At 35.5% G+C, this 16,801-nt stretch overlaps 1 protein-coding gene across 1 annotated transcript in view; it reads right to left on the reverse strand.

Annotated features, from left to right (window-relative positions):
• Nucleotides 1–16,801, reverse strand: part of LOC123542281 (talin-1-like) — a 162,709-nt gene that overhangs the window by 43,942 nt on the left and 101,966 nt on the right. Inside the window, exons 33-45 of the mRNA XM_053531326.1 lie at nt 15,086–15,247; nt 14,301–14,441; nt 13,295–13,476; nt 12,195–12,327; nt 10,929–11,030; nt 10,206–10,376; nt 9,397–9,543; nt 8,678–8,779; nt 8,211–8,330; nt 7,635–7,781; nt 7,195–7,361; nt 6,473–6,656; nt 5,257–5,382 (exon numbers count right to left, since the gene is read on the reverse strand). Of these exons, the coding sequence (XP_053387301.1) occupies nt 5,257–5,382; nt 6,473–6,656; nt 7,195–7,361; nt 7,635–7,781; nt 8,211–8,330; nt 8,678–8,779; nt 9,397–9,543; nt 10,206–10,376; nt 10,929–11,030; nt 12,195–12,327; nt 13,295–13,476; nt 14,301–14,441; nt 15,086–15,247 (1,884 nt within the window). The remainder of the gene's footprint in view (nt 1–5,256; nt 5,383–6,472; nt 6,657–7,194; nt 7,362–7,634; nt 7,782–8,210; nt 8,331–8,677; nt 8,780–9,396; nt 9,544–10,205; nt 10,377–10,928; nt 11,031–12,194; nt 12,328–13,294; nt 13,477–14,300; nt 14,442–15,085; nt 15,248–16,801) is intronic.

Below are 16,801 nucleotides of genomic sequence, written 5' to 3' on the forward strand. Positions count from 1 at the left end.
GTGCAACTTTATAACTTTACCATCCAAATGGAGCTTATATAAAGTGAAAAGCACGAAAATCATACATGCCTCGATTCCTTATTTGATAAAAACATTATGGCACCGCTGTGCTAAAAACCAACGTTAAGGCTTTGCGACCAACAAAGATCCAGTTCAGTGCACATCCCAATAGCGGATTTACCTCCACATCCATGCTGTTTATCGATTTCAGCACTAAGCTAACAGTATGGACCAAGATCAGACTGCAGGGATGTGCAGGTTGTTCTTGATCCATACTGGTCACAAAGCTTTAGCATCGGTTTTCGCACAGTGGCACTCATTTTGACAAAAACATTCGATGAGAATTTTGTACCACCTTAAAAATTCTCTGCTCAACTATCAGGATTTATTTTTCTTCTTAGGATAAATTTAAACCAACGTTTAAACATTATAAATTCCCTACTTGGATCTTGAAGGATCTGGCATGTCTGATTTTTAAATGCAAATCAAATTTGTCAGAATATTTAAATTTCAACTGAAGTTAAAATTCCGCTAGTCTTTTAAAAGAAATTAAAAACACCAAATTAATTATGCTTTTGTTATAACTCTTATTCGGAAATACTAGTAACATTCAAAGTGCAATGATTTTTTTCTTAGGGTGTGTAAAAACATAATTAATTTCACATCAGATGACATATTTGTTATTACTCGGTCACAAAAACTCAAGAGTTAATTTCATAGTGTGTTATTCTGTTTTTCTTTTTCTCTCATCAAATTTAACAATACTGAGCATGATTTTCGGTTCTAAAAACATCTACGTCACAAAAATAATTCACTTTGCATTTTAAAGAATATGAAAATGATTTCCATCTCATTATTCTTCTTCAAAAAACATAATTGAGCCGCGCCATGAGAAAACCAACGTAGTGGGTTTGCGACCAGCATGGATCCAAACCAGCCTGCGCATCTGCTCAGTCTGGTCAGGATCCATGCTGTTCGCTAACAGTTTCTCCAATTCCAATAGGCTTTGAAAGCGAACAGCATGGATCCTGACCAGACTGCGCGGATGCGCAAACCCACTATGTTGGTTTTCTCATGGCATGGCACATATTGTGGTAATAAAATATAACAAAACAATTCTGACTTTTGTGTAACACAATTTTATTCAAAGCGACTAGAAAAAAACACTGATACTTGAAACAACAAGAAATAATGATATGTAGTTAACAACATCTAAAAATAGTAACAACAGATTACGATAAAAACAACTTTTATCTTGTCAATAATTATTAAAAAAACACTAGAAATTCACACTTATATTACAATTATAATTTGATATTACCGGGTTTGGAAAAATAAGAATGAGGTATATTTTTACGCTTGTTTCGTATCTATCCAATCAGATGCCGTGTGTTATCATCAGTTCTAAACGAAAAATAGTACATCTGATAAGACCCTTTAACGTAATACTATCAGAAATATATGTAAACAGTAAAAAAAATATTATGACCAAGTACGCAACCTCCAGGGTTGTGTTACTCCGCTAAAGCGGCTGGCAAATTATTTGATAATTAAGCGCTGCATGGTTCATTTGATGGCAACATGTCGAACAATCGTAGACTACAATACTTTTGATATGTTTTACATACTTTAAAAAAATTTAGTTCCAGGTGCAGCAAAGAAAAAAAAACAAAATGAGGAGCTGAATATTCAATAACTCCTATCCGGTTCTGTTGAAATGCAGGTAATACATATGAAGACACAGCTCTCTACGATCTAATAAATATGCAAAACAATAGTAATGATATGTAAAAATAACAAAAATACAACACCATGTATTTAAATGTACAGCTCGGGTGAAAATACTTGACTTGACTACAAATTCTCATAAAATTTTCCTTTCCTTTATTCTTTATCTTGTTTATCACGTTTTTTTCTTCTTTTTTCCCCCTTGTTTTTGTTAGTCTTTTTTACTCTTTTATAAGCAAACACCTTTCCACTTTCTTTATACAATACGAAACAGAACATGAAAACGAAAATAAATCTGAAGCCCAACTCACAGCGGCGACGACCTATTTAAAACTCCTTCTTTGAACTTTTTTCTGTCTTTTTTTTTCTTTTTTCATTTTTCCCTTTTTTTTCAGCCTTTTTTTCTTTTTATAACGACGATCAATTCTTTAAGGTTCTATATAACTAGATATTTCCACAGTTTTTTTACTGTTGTTTTTTTTCCTTCTTATTTTTCTACGTAACAACACTTTCATTTTCTCAGGCCCTTAAAGCACAAGACAGACAAATCTGCTTCCTTCATGTTCCAACCACTTACAGTTCAAGTTAATGAAGATATGTATTAAAGTATGTCATTCAAAGCATTTCGCCATTTTTTAACGCCCCATACTGTACATACTACATCACCAACATGTTACATAAATCAATCACAATTATCAATATTTCGATAAAATTTGGAAAGTCAAACACCAAACTTTATCTCTTTTTTTTCTTTTTAATTCAACTCTCTCTTTTCATGTATTTGCATGTTATAGTATCTCGAATTACCTCCCTTTAATAGCAAGGTAGAAATCAAAGTTTGATTGTATTTATTCAAAATTCCCTACAAGACCACTTTCTCCTTGCACGTCAATATTTACAGCACGGGACTTTAATTTTCAAAAAAAAATCCAAATACAAGTCTATTTCAAACTCTTTTACAAACACAAAGCATTTCTAAACAAAAATACCATTTCCGATTTAAAATCCCTAACACAGGTATCTGAAGCACTAGTTAAAATCTGTCGAATTACCTTCTTATTCTTGAATACAAAATATGAAAACAAAAAATCTATGTACTATTTACAAGTTTTACAAAAATGATGTAAACTAAATTTATAGAAAGCTATGTAGAATTCACAGAAACTAAAAGAACGGTAACTGCTAATTTTCAGAATATGATTTTTTCTACTTTTTTTTTTTTCAAGTAAAAATAATCTGTTTATTTTTTTATTCTTGACAGTAAGCTGTAATTGTAAAAAAAATGAATTATGCTATAGTCAAGTCCCTTATACCCTAAAATCTTGATAAAAAGCTGCTTATTTCGAAATTTTGTAAGAAATATGTGGCTTTTTCCTTCAACCATCAGTAAAAGGCATTTTCCTTTCGATGGCACTTGATATCCATATAAAAGATCTTTTTAATACTGTAGTACGTCACAGTTATTTCAGTCAAGTTTGCACAAACTTGTTAATAACGTAGCAATCGAAATCACTGAAACTTGTATATTGATTTATAAAACTTAATGTTGTACGTAATGCACCTAATGCGTTAATTAATCACTGAAACTTGGTATATAGATTTATTATCTAACGACTTTAAATGTTTGTACGTAGTTGCACCTATGCATACATGCCAGAAACATACGATCTATACTGGCCAGAATACGGTCGAACTGACTGAGTCTGAAAATAAGGTACATCAAACATAACTTGTTAACAAAATAATTTCTCAAATTAAGAATTAAAACTTGTTTTACATTTCATGTTCCCAATTTAACATAATATCTACCTTGGAAAGCAGTTTAACATTACATCTTCCAAGGAACTCTGTTTTACATTATACTGTCCTAGGAAAACCTGTTTTGTGCTATTTATATATTCATGGAAAAACCAATTTCACATAAGATCTTCCTGGGAAAACCTGTTTTGTGCTATTTATATAATTATATTCATGGGAAAACCAGTTTCACATGAGATCTTCCTGGGAAAACCTGTTAAATTAAATAGTCCAGCTCTAGAATATTGTATAAGTAACTAGAAATAGGCGTTTATAATTCTTTCAGTATAATAATAAGAGCTAATCCTTCTAAATTCAACTTATTTTGAAATGAAATTTACCAAGTATGATTCATTTCCAAATCGCGTAGTCTCAACAAATTTCAACACAAACCAAAAACTTTTCCTTTCCTCGGCAAGGTTCACTATATCAATACCAAATCACAACAAAATGTGCTTTCACAACACAAGTCAACAAAAATTGTGCAGAAAAATTGGATTGTATATCAAACTGTGCTCTAAACATGTAACATGTCACATCAAGAAATATTTCTTCTAGGAAATTACTGAAATGTCACACCTAATTCCAAGTAGCTGGCAAAATTAAAGGAGAGCTTTACTGGTTACCTCTGGAGGAAAAATATACCAAAATCCACACTGAGTGTGCTCCGTTACTGTTCGTTTTATTGGGGATCAAGTCACGACAACACAGTTCATGTCAAATGGCGACTTTTAAAGCTTTGAACAGTGGAATTTTTTTTGATGGGTCTAACATCACACTGACACATTTATAGGTCCTAAGACGACTTTCCACCTATGATGGTGGCAGAAGACCCCAGGTGCCCCTCCTTGCATCATTTCATCTCGGGCTGGAATCTGGGTAGAACCACTGACCTTCCGTAAGCCAGATGGATGGCTCCCTCACATGATGAATTCACCGCCCTGGGTCAGGCTGTAACCCACATTGGTGAGGGGTAAGTGATTCAAAGTCAACGACCTTAACCACCTGGCCACAGAGGGCCCCTTGAAGAAAAACCCTGGTGCAATTTCTGGCACAGACAGGCTCCTGGGTAGAACGACTGATCTTCCAAAATCCAGCTGGATTCTACACTCTTTGCAAGGTTTGGAACCCACAGCAATTAGAGACAAGTTTTACCAAGCCAGGACCTTAACCATTTAGCCTAGGAGTCCCCCAAGCCTAGGAGTCCCCCAAGCCTTAACAATTACACAACATTTATCCCTTTCCCTAAATATTTATCCTGTTTTCATGTAACAGGATTTGGATTTTGCTATATTTTTCTCAACACAGATAAACAGCTACCTTATTGAGCAAGAAACGAATTATGTTCATCTTAGAAAAGCAGAAATAAACTGCACACTTATAATACCAAGTTAAAAAGCAAGAAGAACATTTGTATATATATATTATATGTTTCACTTAAAATTGAAGAAAGCTTGCACAGTCTTTGAAATAAAATCTGCAGAAATCAAAAAGACGGCCGAGCTGTGAGATAAAGAGAAAAACTGCTACAGTCGCACTTCGTTTGCTCGAACTAGATGGGACCGTCAAAATTTGTTTGTGCTCTCGGCAAAGCCAGCCATCCAACAGTATATATTATACAGGGCTTTTGCCAGGACCAGACGATGACTTCGAGAGAAGGGTAGTTTTCAAATTATCCGAGTTTGAGCAAACGAAGTTTGACTGTATAAAGCAATCAGAACATTTCCTTACCTTGGCAGACTCTTTCAAGTGCAGCATGGCCGGGTCTTGAACGTTCTTTCCAGAAGCATTCTTAGTTGCACTAATCAGATCTGACAATGCTGACGCTACGTCTTTCACAGCGTTAATCAGCAACACCTGAAAAACAGCATTTTTTTTTTTTAATCTTTTTTTTCCACCATGCAACTTAAATCAATCTTAATAAACTTGAAATAATATATCCCAAACAGTGATTTGTTGCTGAATAAAATCATTGGAGTTCAGATGTGAAGAGCTTCAAACGACAAACGATGATTTTATTCCAGAGAAAATCACTGTTTGAGATATATTACATGGATTCTAACAGAATATCAAGGATAATTATCTACATCCTTCATGCCATCCACCAAATATTTGCCAGTTTTGTGTTTTCTGCCAGTTTTCTTTTCCAGCACGCCACCATGACATTTGGCCCAATAGTTGTGATGTACAAACTGTGATTTGCTGCATAATAACACACAATATCAAACTTCTTAGTTTAACCCTTACCCTGCTATATTTCTATAATGGACTGGTCCATCTTTCAATTTGGACAGTACCACTTATTACTTAAAGGGGTTTTCACATAAAATTTACTGACTGAATAGCGAACAGTGCAGACCATGATCAGACTGCACGGATGTGCAGGCTGATCTTGGTCTGCACTGGTCGCAAAGGCAGAATCATCTGCCACCAGCAGGCTAAGGGTTAAAAGGAAAATAAATCTGAAATTTATGTCAATTTCAACAAACCATTAGCCACTGTACATTCCAGTTGGAGAAAATGCATAAAGGATTCACTTATATTTTGGAATAACATTGCTGTCCAAGTCTGCCGTACAATTTTGCATACGTTCTAACACAAAAAAGCATGAATTATTCCCAAAGTCATATCAGTTTCAACAAACCTTTAGTTACTGTACACTTGAGACTGGGGAAACACTTATAAGATTTTTCCCTTATTATATGTTCATATTATTCAAGTATGTTTATACACTGGTGTCCAAGTCTGCCAAAGAATTTTGTATATGTTCCAAAATACAGAGACTTATTCCCAAATTCACGTCAATTTCAGCAAACGTTATGCTACTTCACATTACAGATGGAGAAAACACATGAAAGATTCGTTCCCCTTTGAGAAGACGTTAAATATTTAATACCCTTAGAGAAAACATGTAAGAAGTTCAAGCTCCTAATTCTACAAACATTACCTGCGCTTCCTGTTGCTCAGAACCTAGGGATCCGGCACCAAACTTGACAACGTCGGCCAATCGTGTGATTGTCTTGACAGCCATCTGTGCAGCATTGGCCAATTGTTCCTGGTTAGACGCTGCTCCGGCAACAAGCGTCTTGGTATCTTCAACCAAAGCTTTGGCAGTTTTCAAAATGTTTTCTCTGTAAAAGTACAAGTTGACTTAATCTATGATCGATAAGCATAGTGGGGGATAAATAGAAATTCAGCAGAAAGTGAACCAGTATGTCTCCTGTTTTCTTTGGAGAAGAGGCTTAACCCTTACCCTGCTAAATTTCTATAATGAACTTGTCCATCTTTCAATTTGGACAGAACCATTAACTGTTAAAAGGGGCGCATACTAAAAAACATACTGACTGAATGGCGAACAGTCCAGATCAAGACCTGTACTGGTCACAAACACAGAATCAATAGTGTCCAGCATGATAAGGCTTAAGATTAAAGCCTGACGCCCAAAGAAACATAAGCATTTTTCTATGTAATCTTATGTATATCCACATACGTTTTTTTTTACAAAAACACAGCAATTTTCATCCATTTTCTAAACAATGCTGAAGGTACTATCCTCTCAGGCCACTCAGAAAATAATAAGAAAGAAGTTGTTTTGTCTGGAGACTCAGTCTTCAAAATTCTAAGGTAAAATAAAGTCCTAGTAAAAGACACATCGAGACAAAATATTACCTGTGATCAGCAAAGTTTTCATCACCGTCGGCATTCAAAGTTCCTGCTGTGGCAAACATTATTGTGGTGTCAAGATCGGCTATGATACCACTGACAGTGTGGGCGGCATTTATACAAGCCTGTGTACCTCGAGAGCCAGATTGCAGAGTTGCCAGGATAAAAGATACCTGCAATTGTAAAATATGATGAAATTTTTTATTTTTTATCGCAACATGCACACCTATTTATTATGCAAGATTTATCAAAATTAGATCTTTACAAAGAATTTTGCTGCAAATGAAGTCAAAAGAAACAGCGGCCATGTTGATGAGGCATTGGCAATTCAACGTAGGAGTTGCGGATTTGAAGATACTGAAGTAATTATAAGAACCCATCTTATAGAATGATCATCATACAGATGAGTAAATACGGTTACTGACTCAACAGAAGCAAGGACTTACTTTTTCAGTAACACTGCGTGCATGCTGGGTAATATCTTGTCTAGCATATGAGTCGCTCGGGTTGGCCTGTAGGTTACCAGCGTCCTGTACGAGCTCTATACAACTTTTACCAAGATCTTGTACATTCACTCTAATTCTACTTGCAATCTGTGAAAAACATCAAAATTCCATTTGTTCTGATTCACAGACAGCTGAATGGAATATCCTTGCAAAAACAATCCAAATAATTCAAAAAAAAAACTTGTCGTATTCAAAAGAATCTAATATTCAACAGATAAAAAAAGATGATAACATCAATGAAAGTTCATCCATTAAAAAAGCTATTTTTTTCTATTGCCAAAAAATCAAATCATTTATATCAGCCAGAAGTCTGGAATTTTAACTCCCTCAGTCTACCATGTTATTTCTGTAATCTTTTAGCAGATTCCATGACTGTTATTTACTTATTCAAACTGATCATAGTACACTAAAATCTTCAATAAATAAACTTAAAATTTCAGGCAGACAATTTAAAGAGGCCAAAGTGTAGAAAACTGAATTTTGTGCAGAATAACGTCTGTATGCCGTAATACATACCTCTGCATTTTGTGCAGATGCCGCAGCACCTCTTGAATCACTGGCCAGTAGATCAAAGTCCCTGGTCAGCTGATTTGCCAGTAGTCCAAGATTCTCAACATCTGTTCCAGATTTGCCGACCTACAGAACAGAAAATAACTCCTTGTTTAATACTTGTATCACAGTATAAAATACATCTTTAAATGGTAACTTAGTCAAAGTTCATACACTACTCTTTGTAGATATGGTGGAGCCTTTCTTTGCAAAATTATATTGGTACTTTTAACAAAGGTTTTTAATCTATTTTAATCGAGAACTATTCATCCATTCTGAAGAGATGTCTGAAGAATGAATATGAACTATGGTGTTTAGTGGTTACCAAAGTTACTGTATACTTTTCTTAAAACATTTACTTAACAGCCTGAAACTTCAGTCAATGCATGTTATATAGACTTTACTAACAATGTTAACAATGTTAACACACTCACCATATCCTGTGATGTTTTTGCAATGTTCTTTGCCAGTTTCACCATGTTGGTCTGGTAGTCAACGAATCCAAGACCTTGTTTCAACTCTATTCTTTCATCAGTCTGTTATCACAGAAAACAAAATTTCAGGGGCGAGAGCGGAAAAAAGTCTAGTAGCATATAAATAGAGAAGCTGATTTCCAACCCCAAGTTTTTATAATTCAATCTAAAGTCTAACACTAAATGATTTTGTTGTAAACTTCTTACTGAACAGACTGAAGGTAAGATTATTTTTTTTTTGATTTAACGTCGCACTGACACATGATAGGTCATATGGCGACTTTCCAGCTTTAATGGTGGAGGAAGACCCCAGGTGCCCCTCCGTGCATTATATCATCATAAGCGGGCACCTGGGTAGAACCACCAACCTTCCGTAAGCCAGCTGGATGGCTTCCTCACATGAAGAATTCAACGCCCTGAGTGAGGCTCGAACCCACATGTTAATAGTTTCCCCCATATATCTTGCATGTACAAATTGCCACTAGTGGCTGACAACTTCCTCACATGTAAAATGGTGAAGACAAAAAACGACTTTCAAAGTATCAGCCGTGGAAAAAATTCTCATTGGGTCAATATCTGCAGTATCAGATGATCAGCTAAGCCATAACTCTGATATAACACTATTGCTTGAGCATTAAATCTGACATACTAATATTACTATGACAGAAGAACAGTGTTACCTTGGTTATAGACTTGCTGATTTTGTCAATCATGGTAGTCACTTCTCCAGCCTGGGACACGGACTCCTCCAACATCTGTAACAGATCCTGGACAACATCTTTCATGTCATCTCCAGCAGTGGTTATGTTTTCTTGTGTTGTGGAAGCCTTACATTTAAAGTTAACAACATAATCATTTTTTTACTTTAGTACATTTTACTTTATGAAATAGGCATTTTTTTCTACAGAACTGAAACAAGAACATTTTAAGTTGCTAAATATGTGAGCTAACCAGAAGAGACGATTTTAAAACAATTTCAAAGTCTGTTTGGGTATTAAATTGTTTCAATACAATTTAGGTGATATGACAGCTTTAGTGTTAAGAGAATGATACAAGCTGTCCCTCCTTGTGGTGGTGTAGCACATCCCTCTGGATGGTGTACCATGCCCTGCCGCCTGGTATAGCATGCCCCTCCTGGCAGTGTACTATGCCACTCTGGGTATGGGATGGTGCCCTTTCAGGCAGTGTACTATGCTACAGGCTAGATATGAAGTCAGCTACCTGAACCACTCGCACATGGAGGCCCCTTTATATTTCAAAGTACTTTTCAATTCTTTCATAAAGATACCTCCATCAGAACAATCATTTTGTCATTCCAATGGTCTAAAATCATAAGGTCACAAGACCTACATAATTTCTTTTCACTTACAACCATAAAAATTTAGACCATCTCAGTACATCATTTTTATATCCAGAATAAAACACTCCCCTTCCCCAAAACACAACACACCCCCATTTCCACAAATTTCAGCAGACGACGACAATTTACCTTAGGATTTCCACCTCCTTCCTTTGAAGAGTACAAGAACTGAAGAGTAGATTCTATAACGGTCTTTGTCAGGTCTAGTGTGCTCATCTGTTGTTTAGAATTGTTCATCAATGAAGCGGCGCCAACAGCTGCCTCTGACAACGGTTCCAGATAATTTGCCATTTTGGTTACCTAGGGAACAAACATGTTTCTTTATAAAATGCTTTAAATACAGTAAATAGTGGTCCCCCTTTTCCTTAGATACCAAAATTTTTTAATCTGTAAACAGATATGTACAAATGATGTACAACCTGCTGATTTTCGTTGTTGTTGTGCCCATGTTAACAGATAAGACAAACGATTACATCTAAATTCTACAAGAAACATGTAAAATGTTTTACACTATCTTCTGTTGGGTTGTAAGTCACACCGACATCAATCCGGTCAAATGGCAACTTGCCAACTTTAAGGTTTGGTATAATTCATTATTTTAATTAAGCACAAGCTGGCACCCAGTAGAAACACAAGCCTGGGTGATTTTCCTCAAACAACATTCCGAGCAGGGCTTTATGCCATAAAGACAAGGGTATTTAATTTATGTTGTTGTGTTTAAATATTACACTGACACAATTACAATGACTTTTAAGTTAAAGTTTGCCGGGTTTTTCTAAAATACGGAATAGCGTAAGGCTTTCTTAACTCTTGTATATAAACTAATAACCCTCACTACATGAGACAACTTACTTCATGACCGAGCTTTTCCGGTTCTCTTGAGGCAGCTTTCTTCACGTTTTCTATAGTTTCGAGAATTTCTCTTGAACAGCTGATCATCTGTTCCTGGTACGACTGAAATAAGATACAAACATCAGTACCTCAGTACCTGTACATGATACAAGAAAGTTGGTTGAATATCCTTACAAGCTTGGTAATATTATCTTTTTATATTTACTCATTTTTCATCCAATTTAAACTCGCATCTACACAATTAAAAGTCAAAAAGTTGACTTTTCCAATTTCAATGCTGTATAAGCCAAAGGTGACCCCAATAGAATTATTTTAGGCAATTTCATTCCGAAGGTCCAAAAAATGAGCACCACTGTGCGAAACAATCATTAAAGCTTTGCAACAAGTATGGACCCAGATTAGCCTGCACATGTGTGAAGTCTGATCTGCATCCATACTGTTCGCTTATCAGTTGCATACAGGTGCTGATATTGATAAACGAAGAGTAGGAATGTACACTGATCTGGATACTGTAAAATCATTAAATTCCGTGGGCATGAATTTTCGTGGTTTTGGTCAAAACAGCAATTTCGTGGGGATATGAATTCGTGGATTTCAACTTTTGAACATAAAATGAATAGGAATTTTACTTGTTCGTTGGGATTAAATTTCGTGGATTGACTCAACCACGAAAATTAGTCCCCCACGAATATTAATGATTTCACAGTACTTACTGGTCATAAAGCAGTAGATGGGATTTCGCACAGCTCTCAAATGAAAATTCTTGTGGTTATTTAATCTTATTAACAACTCTGTAGAAATCAACATTTAAAAGAAAAATATTTTAATCTTTAGCCTGCTGGTGGCAAGTGCTTTTGCCTTTGCGGCCAGTGCAGACCAAGATCAGCCTGCATGAACCTGAAGACTGATCTTGGTCTGCACTGGTCGCTACTCAGTTAGTAAATTTTCAGTGAACACCCCTTTGAATAATAAATGGTACTGCCCAAATTAAATGACAGACCAGTCCATTTTAGAAACATAGCAGAGTCACGGTTAAGAACCCACCCCCTTCAACAAACCGATAATTTTTCAGAGAGAATTAAATATTTCTAGACAAATGACTTACGGTAAACTTCACAGCAAAACCTTTCTCTAAAAGGGATCAAACTCAGGACACCTTTGATTGACTAAAGTGGGTTTTCACTGATTAAGCAGAGTGGGAAAAGAACTTTTATACATAGTATACAAAACAAGTATGAAATATCAAATAAATATATCAATACTTACTCTCAGTGACCTTTCAGTTCTCGAGGGAAGATTACCAGATATTGCCGCTAGGGAGGCCTGGTCCAGGTCTCGTATCGACTTGTTAACATTCTCAATAGCTTCATCACATTCCTTTTGACCTGGAGCACTGTCTCTGTAACATGAATATGTAAATGTTGATTAATACTCTCAAATCATTAATATTCATGAGGGACTATTTTTCATGGATTTCGTGTTTCTTTGTTTTGGGTTATACGCTGTTTTTCAACAGTATTTCAGTTATGTAACGGCGGGCAGTAAACCTAACCAGTGTTCCTGGATTCTGTACCAGTACAAACCTGCTCTCTGCAAGTAAATACCAACTTCCCCACATAAATCAGAGGTGGAGGATGAATGATTTCAGACACAATGTCTTATATCAAATTGTCACAGACAACATGAGCAACGCACGAGGATCGAACTCAGATCTGCGCTCTCCCTATTGAACTAAGCAGGCAGACTCGTGGATTTCGTGGTTGCATTAATCCATAAAATTAAATCTAAACGAACACATACAATTCCCACTGCTTTTATCTTCAAAAGTTTGAAATTCATGGCTTCATATTCCCATAAAATAGCCATTTTGAGCAAAAATTATAAAATTTTATGCCCAACTGATTTCATAGTAATGTTAATTAGTAGTGTCTCAAAAAACTCCACTGATTTTAAAAACTGTAGACTAGTGTATTTTAGCATTAGTTTTTAATTTAAAAATTAAATGAGACTTACCTTGGTTAAAGTCAATGTTTGTTTGTAATTCTATGAGTTAATAGAATAATGGAGGGACTAAGTGAGATGTGGAAATTTCACAAAGTAAATGCACTACGTGCACTAATATTTTTCTACGAAAACTGTTTATAAAATTTAAAGTTTAAAAATTAATGCAATTTCCTCCCCCCGCTCTTGAAATCAACTGATCCGCGAGCGAAAGTGCACTGATTCGCACATGCGCAAAGCCCACATCTCATTGAGTACCGTAGTTATTCTATTTAACAAAATAAAATTTATAATTAATATTCAGCAGCAACACTAAATAAAACTATTCCTCACTGACTATACTACTAAGTTTCAAACATACAAACCTTATTGCAGACACTAATCTCTTTATAGAATCAGACACACTCTTAGAGTGATTGGAGTACAGCTGGTATGTGGGCGGGTCTTTAGGATTGATAGCCAATCGTTTAGCAGCTTCCAACATCTTACAGGCTCCATCAATGAGTGATTTACCGGCTGATGTGATTGGTTCTTGAGCCTGTCGTGCCTATAAATAGAACAGTAGTTCAAGTGAGACCAATACAGGTAAAAAGAGAACTCTGTTTACTCATTTAAAATCAATTGCCGAGTAAACTCCACAATGCTGCCTACTTTAATAGTCGGACCATCTACAATTATATCTGTCAAGAAACTAAGCATTCATGTCATGTATTAGGTATGGAGTCATGTTATGATTTGATACAAAATACTGGTCCCTGTATTGATTTTTCCATGCATTAAGAACAGAAACAAACACATCTGACAATGTTTTGGGGCAGTGCCAAACCTGGGCAAAACAACACACATTTGCCCTTTCGAAGCAAGCCTTTATGCTTACTATATTACACTGCTTCCTGGGCATTTGATTTCATTAACTTATTGGAAGAGAGTTACTATTTCAAATTGGTCAAAGTTTGCTCAAGAGGGGATATGAACACAAACCCTAGGTGAGAAACAGGACAATCTACAATCTAACACTGTTCCCATTTATATTCATTAGATCATAAACCTTAACATCAACTCAAAAGATTGACCAGGCTTTTAAAGTACTTGAGTTATGCAAAGAGGACCACTTAACAAGTGCTCCTGTATTCCATACTAGTAATGATTTCGTCTCCTCAAGTTAATGACAATTTCTCCATCTGACCCAGTATGTGGAAAACACTTTGTTTTCTGTGAAATCGTCATGTGGAACATACAACCCACCCAACCGCTTGATTTCTTGTCTGGTGCTAATGGGAAGTGCCACTTAATCTATGATCTGACAATGTACCAGTGTAAAATACCAGTTTATCTCAACACATATCAATATATTTGTTAAATTTCATTTACCTTGGGACTGATCTTTGCCTGTTTTGATGCAAATTCTGGTGAAGAAGCAAATGTTGTCAATTCATCCACAGCATCTACAAGAGGTTTGGCTGCCTCGGCACATTTCTGTCTATTTTCTTCCGTGAAATTGCTGTCTAAAGCCTGTAATATACAAACAATAAAAATTGCAGTAATTGTCAAACCAGAATAACAATATTTGTCAAATAAACCATTAAATGGCCAGCCTTCGTTTATCAAGGTAGCAGCATTTTTTGTGAGGTGGCATAAAGCCTTCGTTTATTAAGTAGCTGCAGCATTTCTTGTAACAAAAATAAAATACACTATTTTCCTGTAAAATCCTATATTTGATAACTGTTTTCTCAAATGTTTGTAAAAACAAGAGCTGTCACTAATGGTGACAAATGGCCCCACAGCGCCTTGACCTTTGACCTGATGACCCCAAAGTCAGTAGGGGTCGTGTACTCAATAAGTACTATCAGCATGTGAGTTTGAAGGTCCTGGGTGCAGTGGTTCGCCAGTAAAGTGCCTTCATGCAAAAAGTTAACGTTGTGACAAACGAATGGATGGACGGACAGTTGAAAACTAACATGCCTCCCTTTGGGGGCATAAAAATTTAATACTGATTAACTTTGCAAAAAATATTAATGAATCAATGGTTTTTAATTACCTCCCTTTATGACTTGCTATTTTTGTGCCATATTGAAAGCAGTGATTTTCTTACCATATAATTATGCAAAAAATATATTCAGACAGTTGCTTCATCTGTTTCTGTACATTGTACATACCTTAATAGCCTTGACCAAGTTAGCAGTACTGTTAGCCACATCTTTGGCACTTTGTACAAAGTGTCTCTTGGCAACAGGGTTGTCTGTTTTACTGGAAGCAAGTCGGCAGGCATTGCATAGAGCTGATGTGTGTTTAGCAACAACTGTTGCAGCTGATAGCACCTGCAAAACAGAAATTATGAGGGTTTTTGTTATACATTATGACTTCACACTATATTTTGTACCACTTTCCACATTTTTTTGTATTTATTCTCATCCATAAGTCTAACTTGGTCATAAGACAGGTTATGGAATTTTTGTTAAATGAATTTTTCTAGCCTTCAGTAATTACCATTATTGATGTTATGTGTGTATTGGTTATTCATGTGAGTGTATTGGTAAATCTACTCCATTGCTTTTGGAATCCAAAAAAGGTAACATAGTTCATCAACATACCTGGACATATTTATGACTAGTTTATACTTTTACTAAATACTCAGGTAAAACTGAGCGACTTATGAATGAGAATTTACAATAATTCTGGATATACTTACAAAAACATGTACCATACTATTTTGATTATTTCTTTAACAAGAAAACATATACCATACTCTTTATCTGATATACAGTAACAATAACATGATATAAATCCAGTTAATGCATGCTTATTAATGAGTTATTGTATATCTTTTCTACAAAATTTGATACAAACAACTGGTTAATAGCAAAGATGTACCAATAACACCATAAATAACCTTCAAAGTTTTCGAGCAATTTGTCCGAAAGTTAAGATCACATTAAAAATGTTCTTTATCACAATGCTATGTTAGCTGCCACACATAGCTTGAATGACAAGTCAGTAAATGCAGCATTACAAGTTGTATTTTTACATTTATATTCCAAAGACAAAGGTATGTGGAAGACCAGACTTATTTTTGTTAAAATAGATGAGTTCATTGTCATTGTATAACTAGAGCTGCTTTTGAGAAAAGCGCATGTCTCCCACAACTGCCTGTCATTTAGTAATTAAAAGTGGTTTGGGTGAGTGGTTCCGATAGTGATTCAAAGTGGTTCGGGTGAGTGGTTCCGATCAGTAATTCAAGAGTCATAATTCAAAAGTGCCTGGGTCGATCTGGCTTGTTATTGAACTTGGCAGAGGTCTTATTGGCAAACACATTTTTGTTCAAGTTTGGTAAAGATCGGATGAGAAATGTTTGGCTTAAGAGTGCGGACAAGATTTGTGACGGACACACAGATGCAGACAGGAGTAAATCAATATGTCTCCCACACTACTGTGTGGTGGGAGACATAAAAACACATCATGTATAAGCCCATTAAAAATTAACTGAGTAGTCCGACAGACAATTTGTTAAAAGAACCCTTATTTTTTATGTAACAAACAGTGTACACAAGGTCCAAATGAAAATATGTGTACCTAAAAGCAACAATGTGTTTTCTACACAGTAAATAATAGTAAACACAGATAAAAACACTCAAGAATTAATCACAGCATTTCACATTGTTAGAGTCAAAACACAATGTTTCTTAAACACGCTTCAGTAAATCCTAAATAACTTCATTTCATCAAAATTCTAGTCCAGTAACTTCAACAGTGTTCAACATGTGAGCAACATACATGAAATTCACCCAGAAGTCAATAAAATGTGGCCAATCAAGAGCTGTTACTATATATTGAACTTGATAACTTTGGCCAATCAAGAGCTGTTACTATTTATA

The sequence above is a fragment of the Mercenaria mercenaria genome, chromosome 19 (assembly GCF_021730395.1).
Source record: "Mercenaria mercenaria strain notata chromosome 19, MADL_Memer_1, whole genome shotgun sequence".
Classification (NCBI taxonomy): domain Eukaryota; kingdom Metazoa; phylum Mollusca; class Bivalvia; order Venerida; family Veneridae; genus Mercenaria; species Mercenaria mercenaria.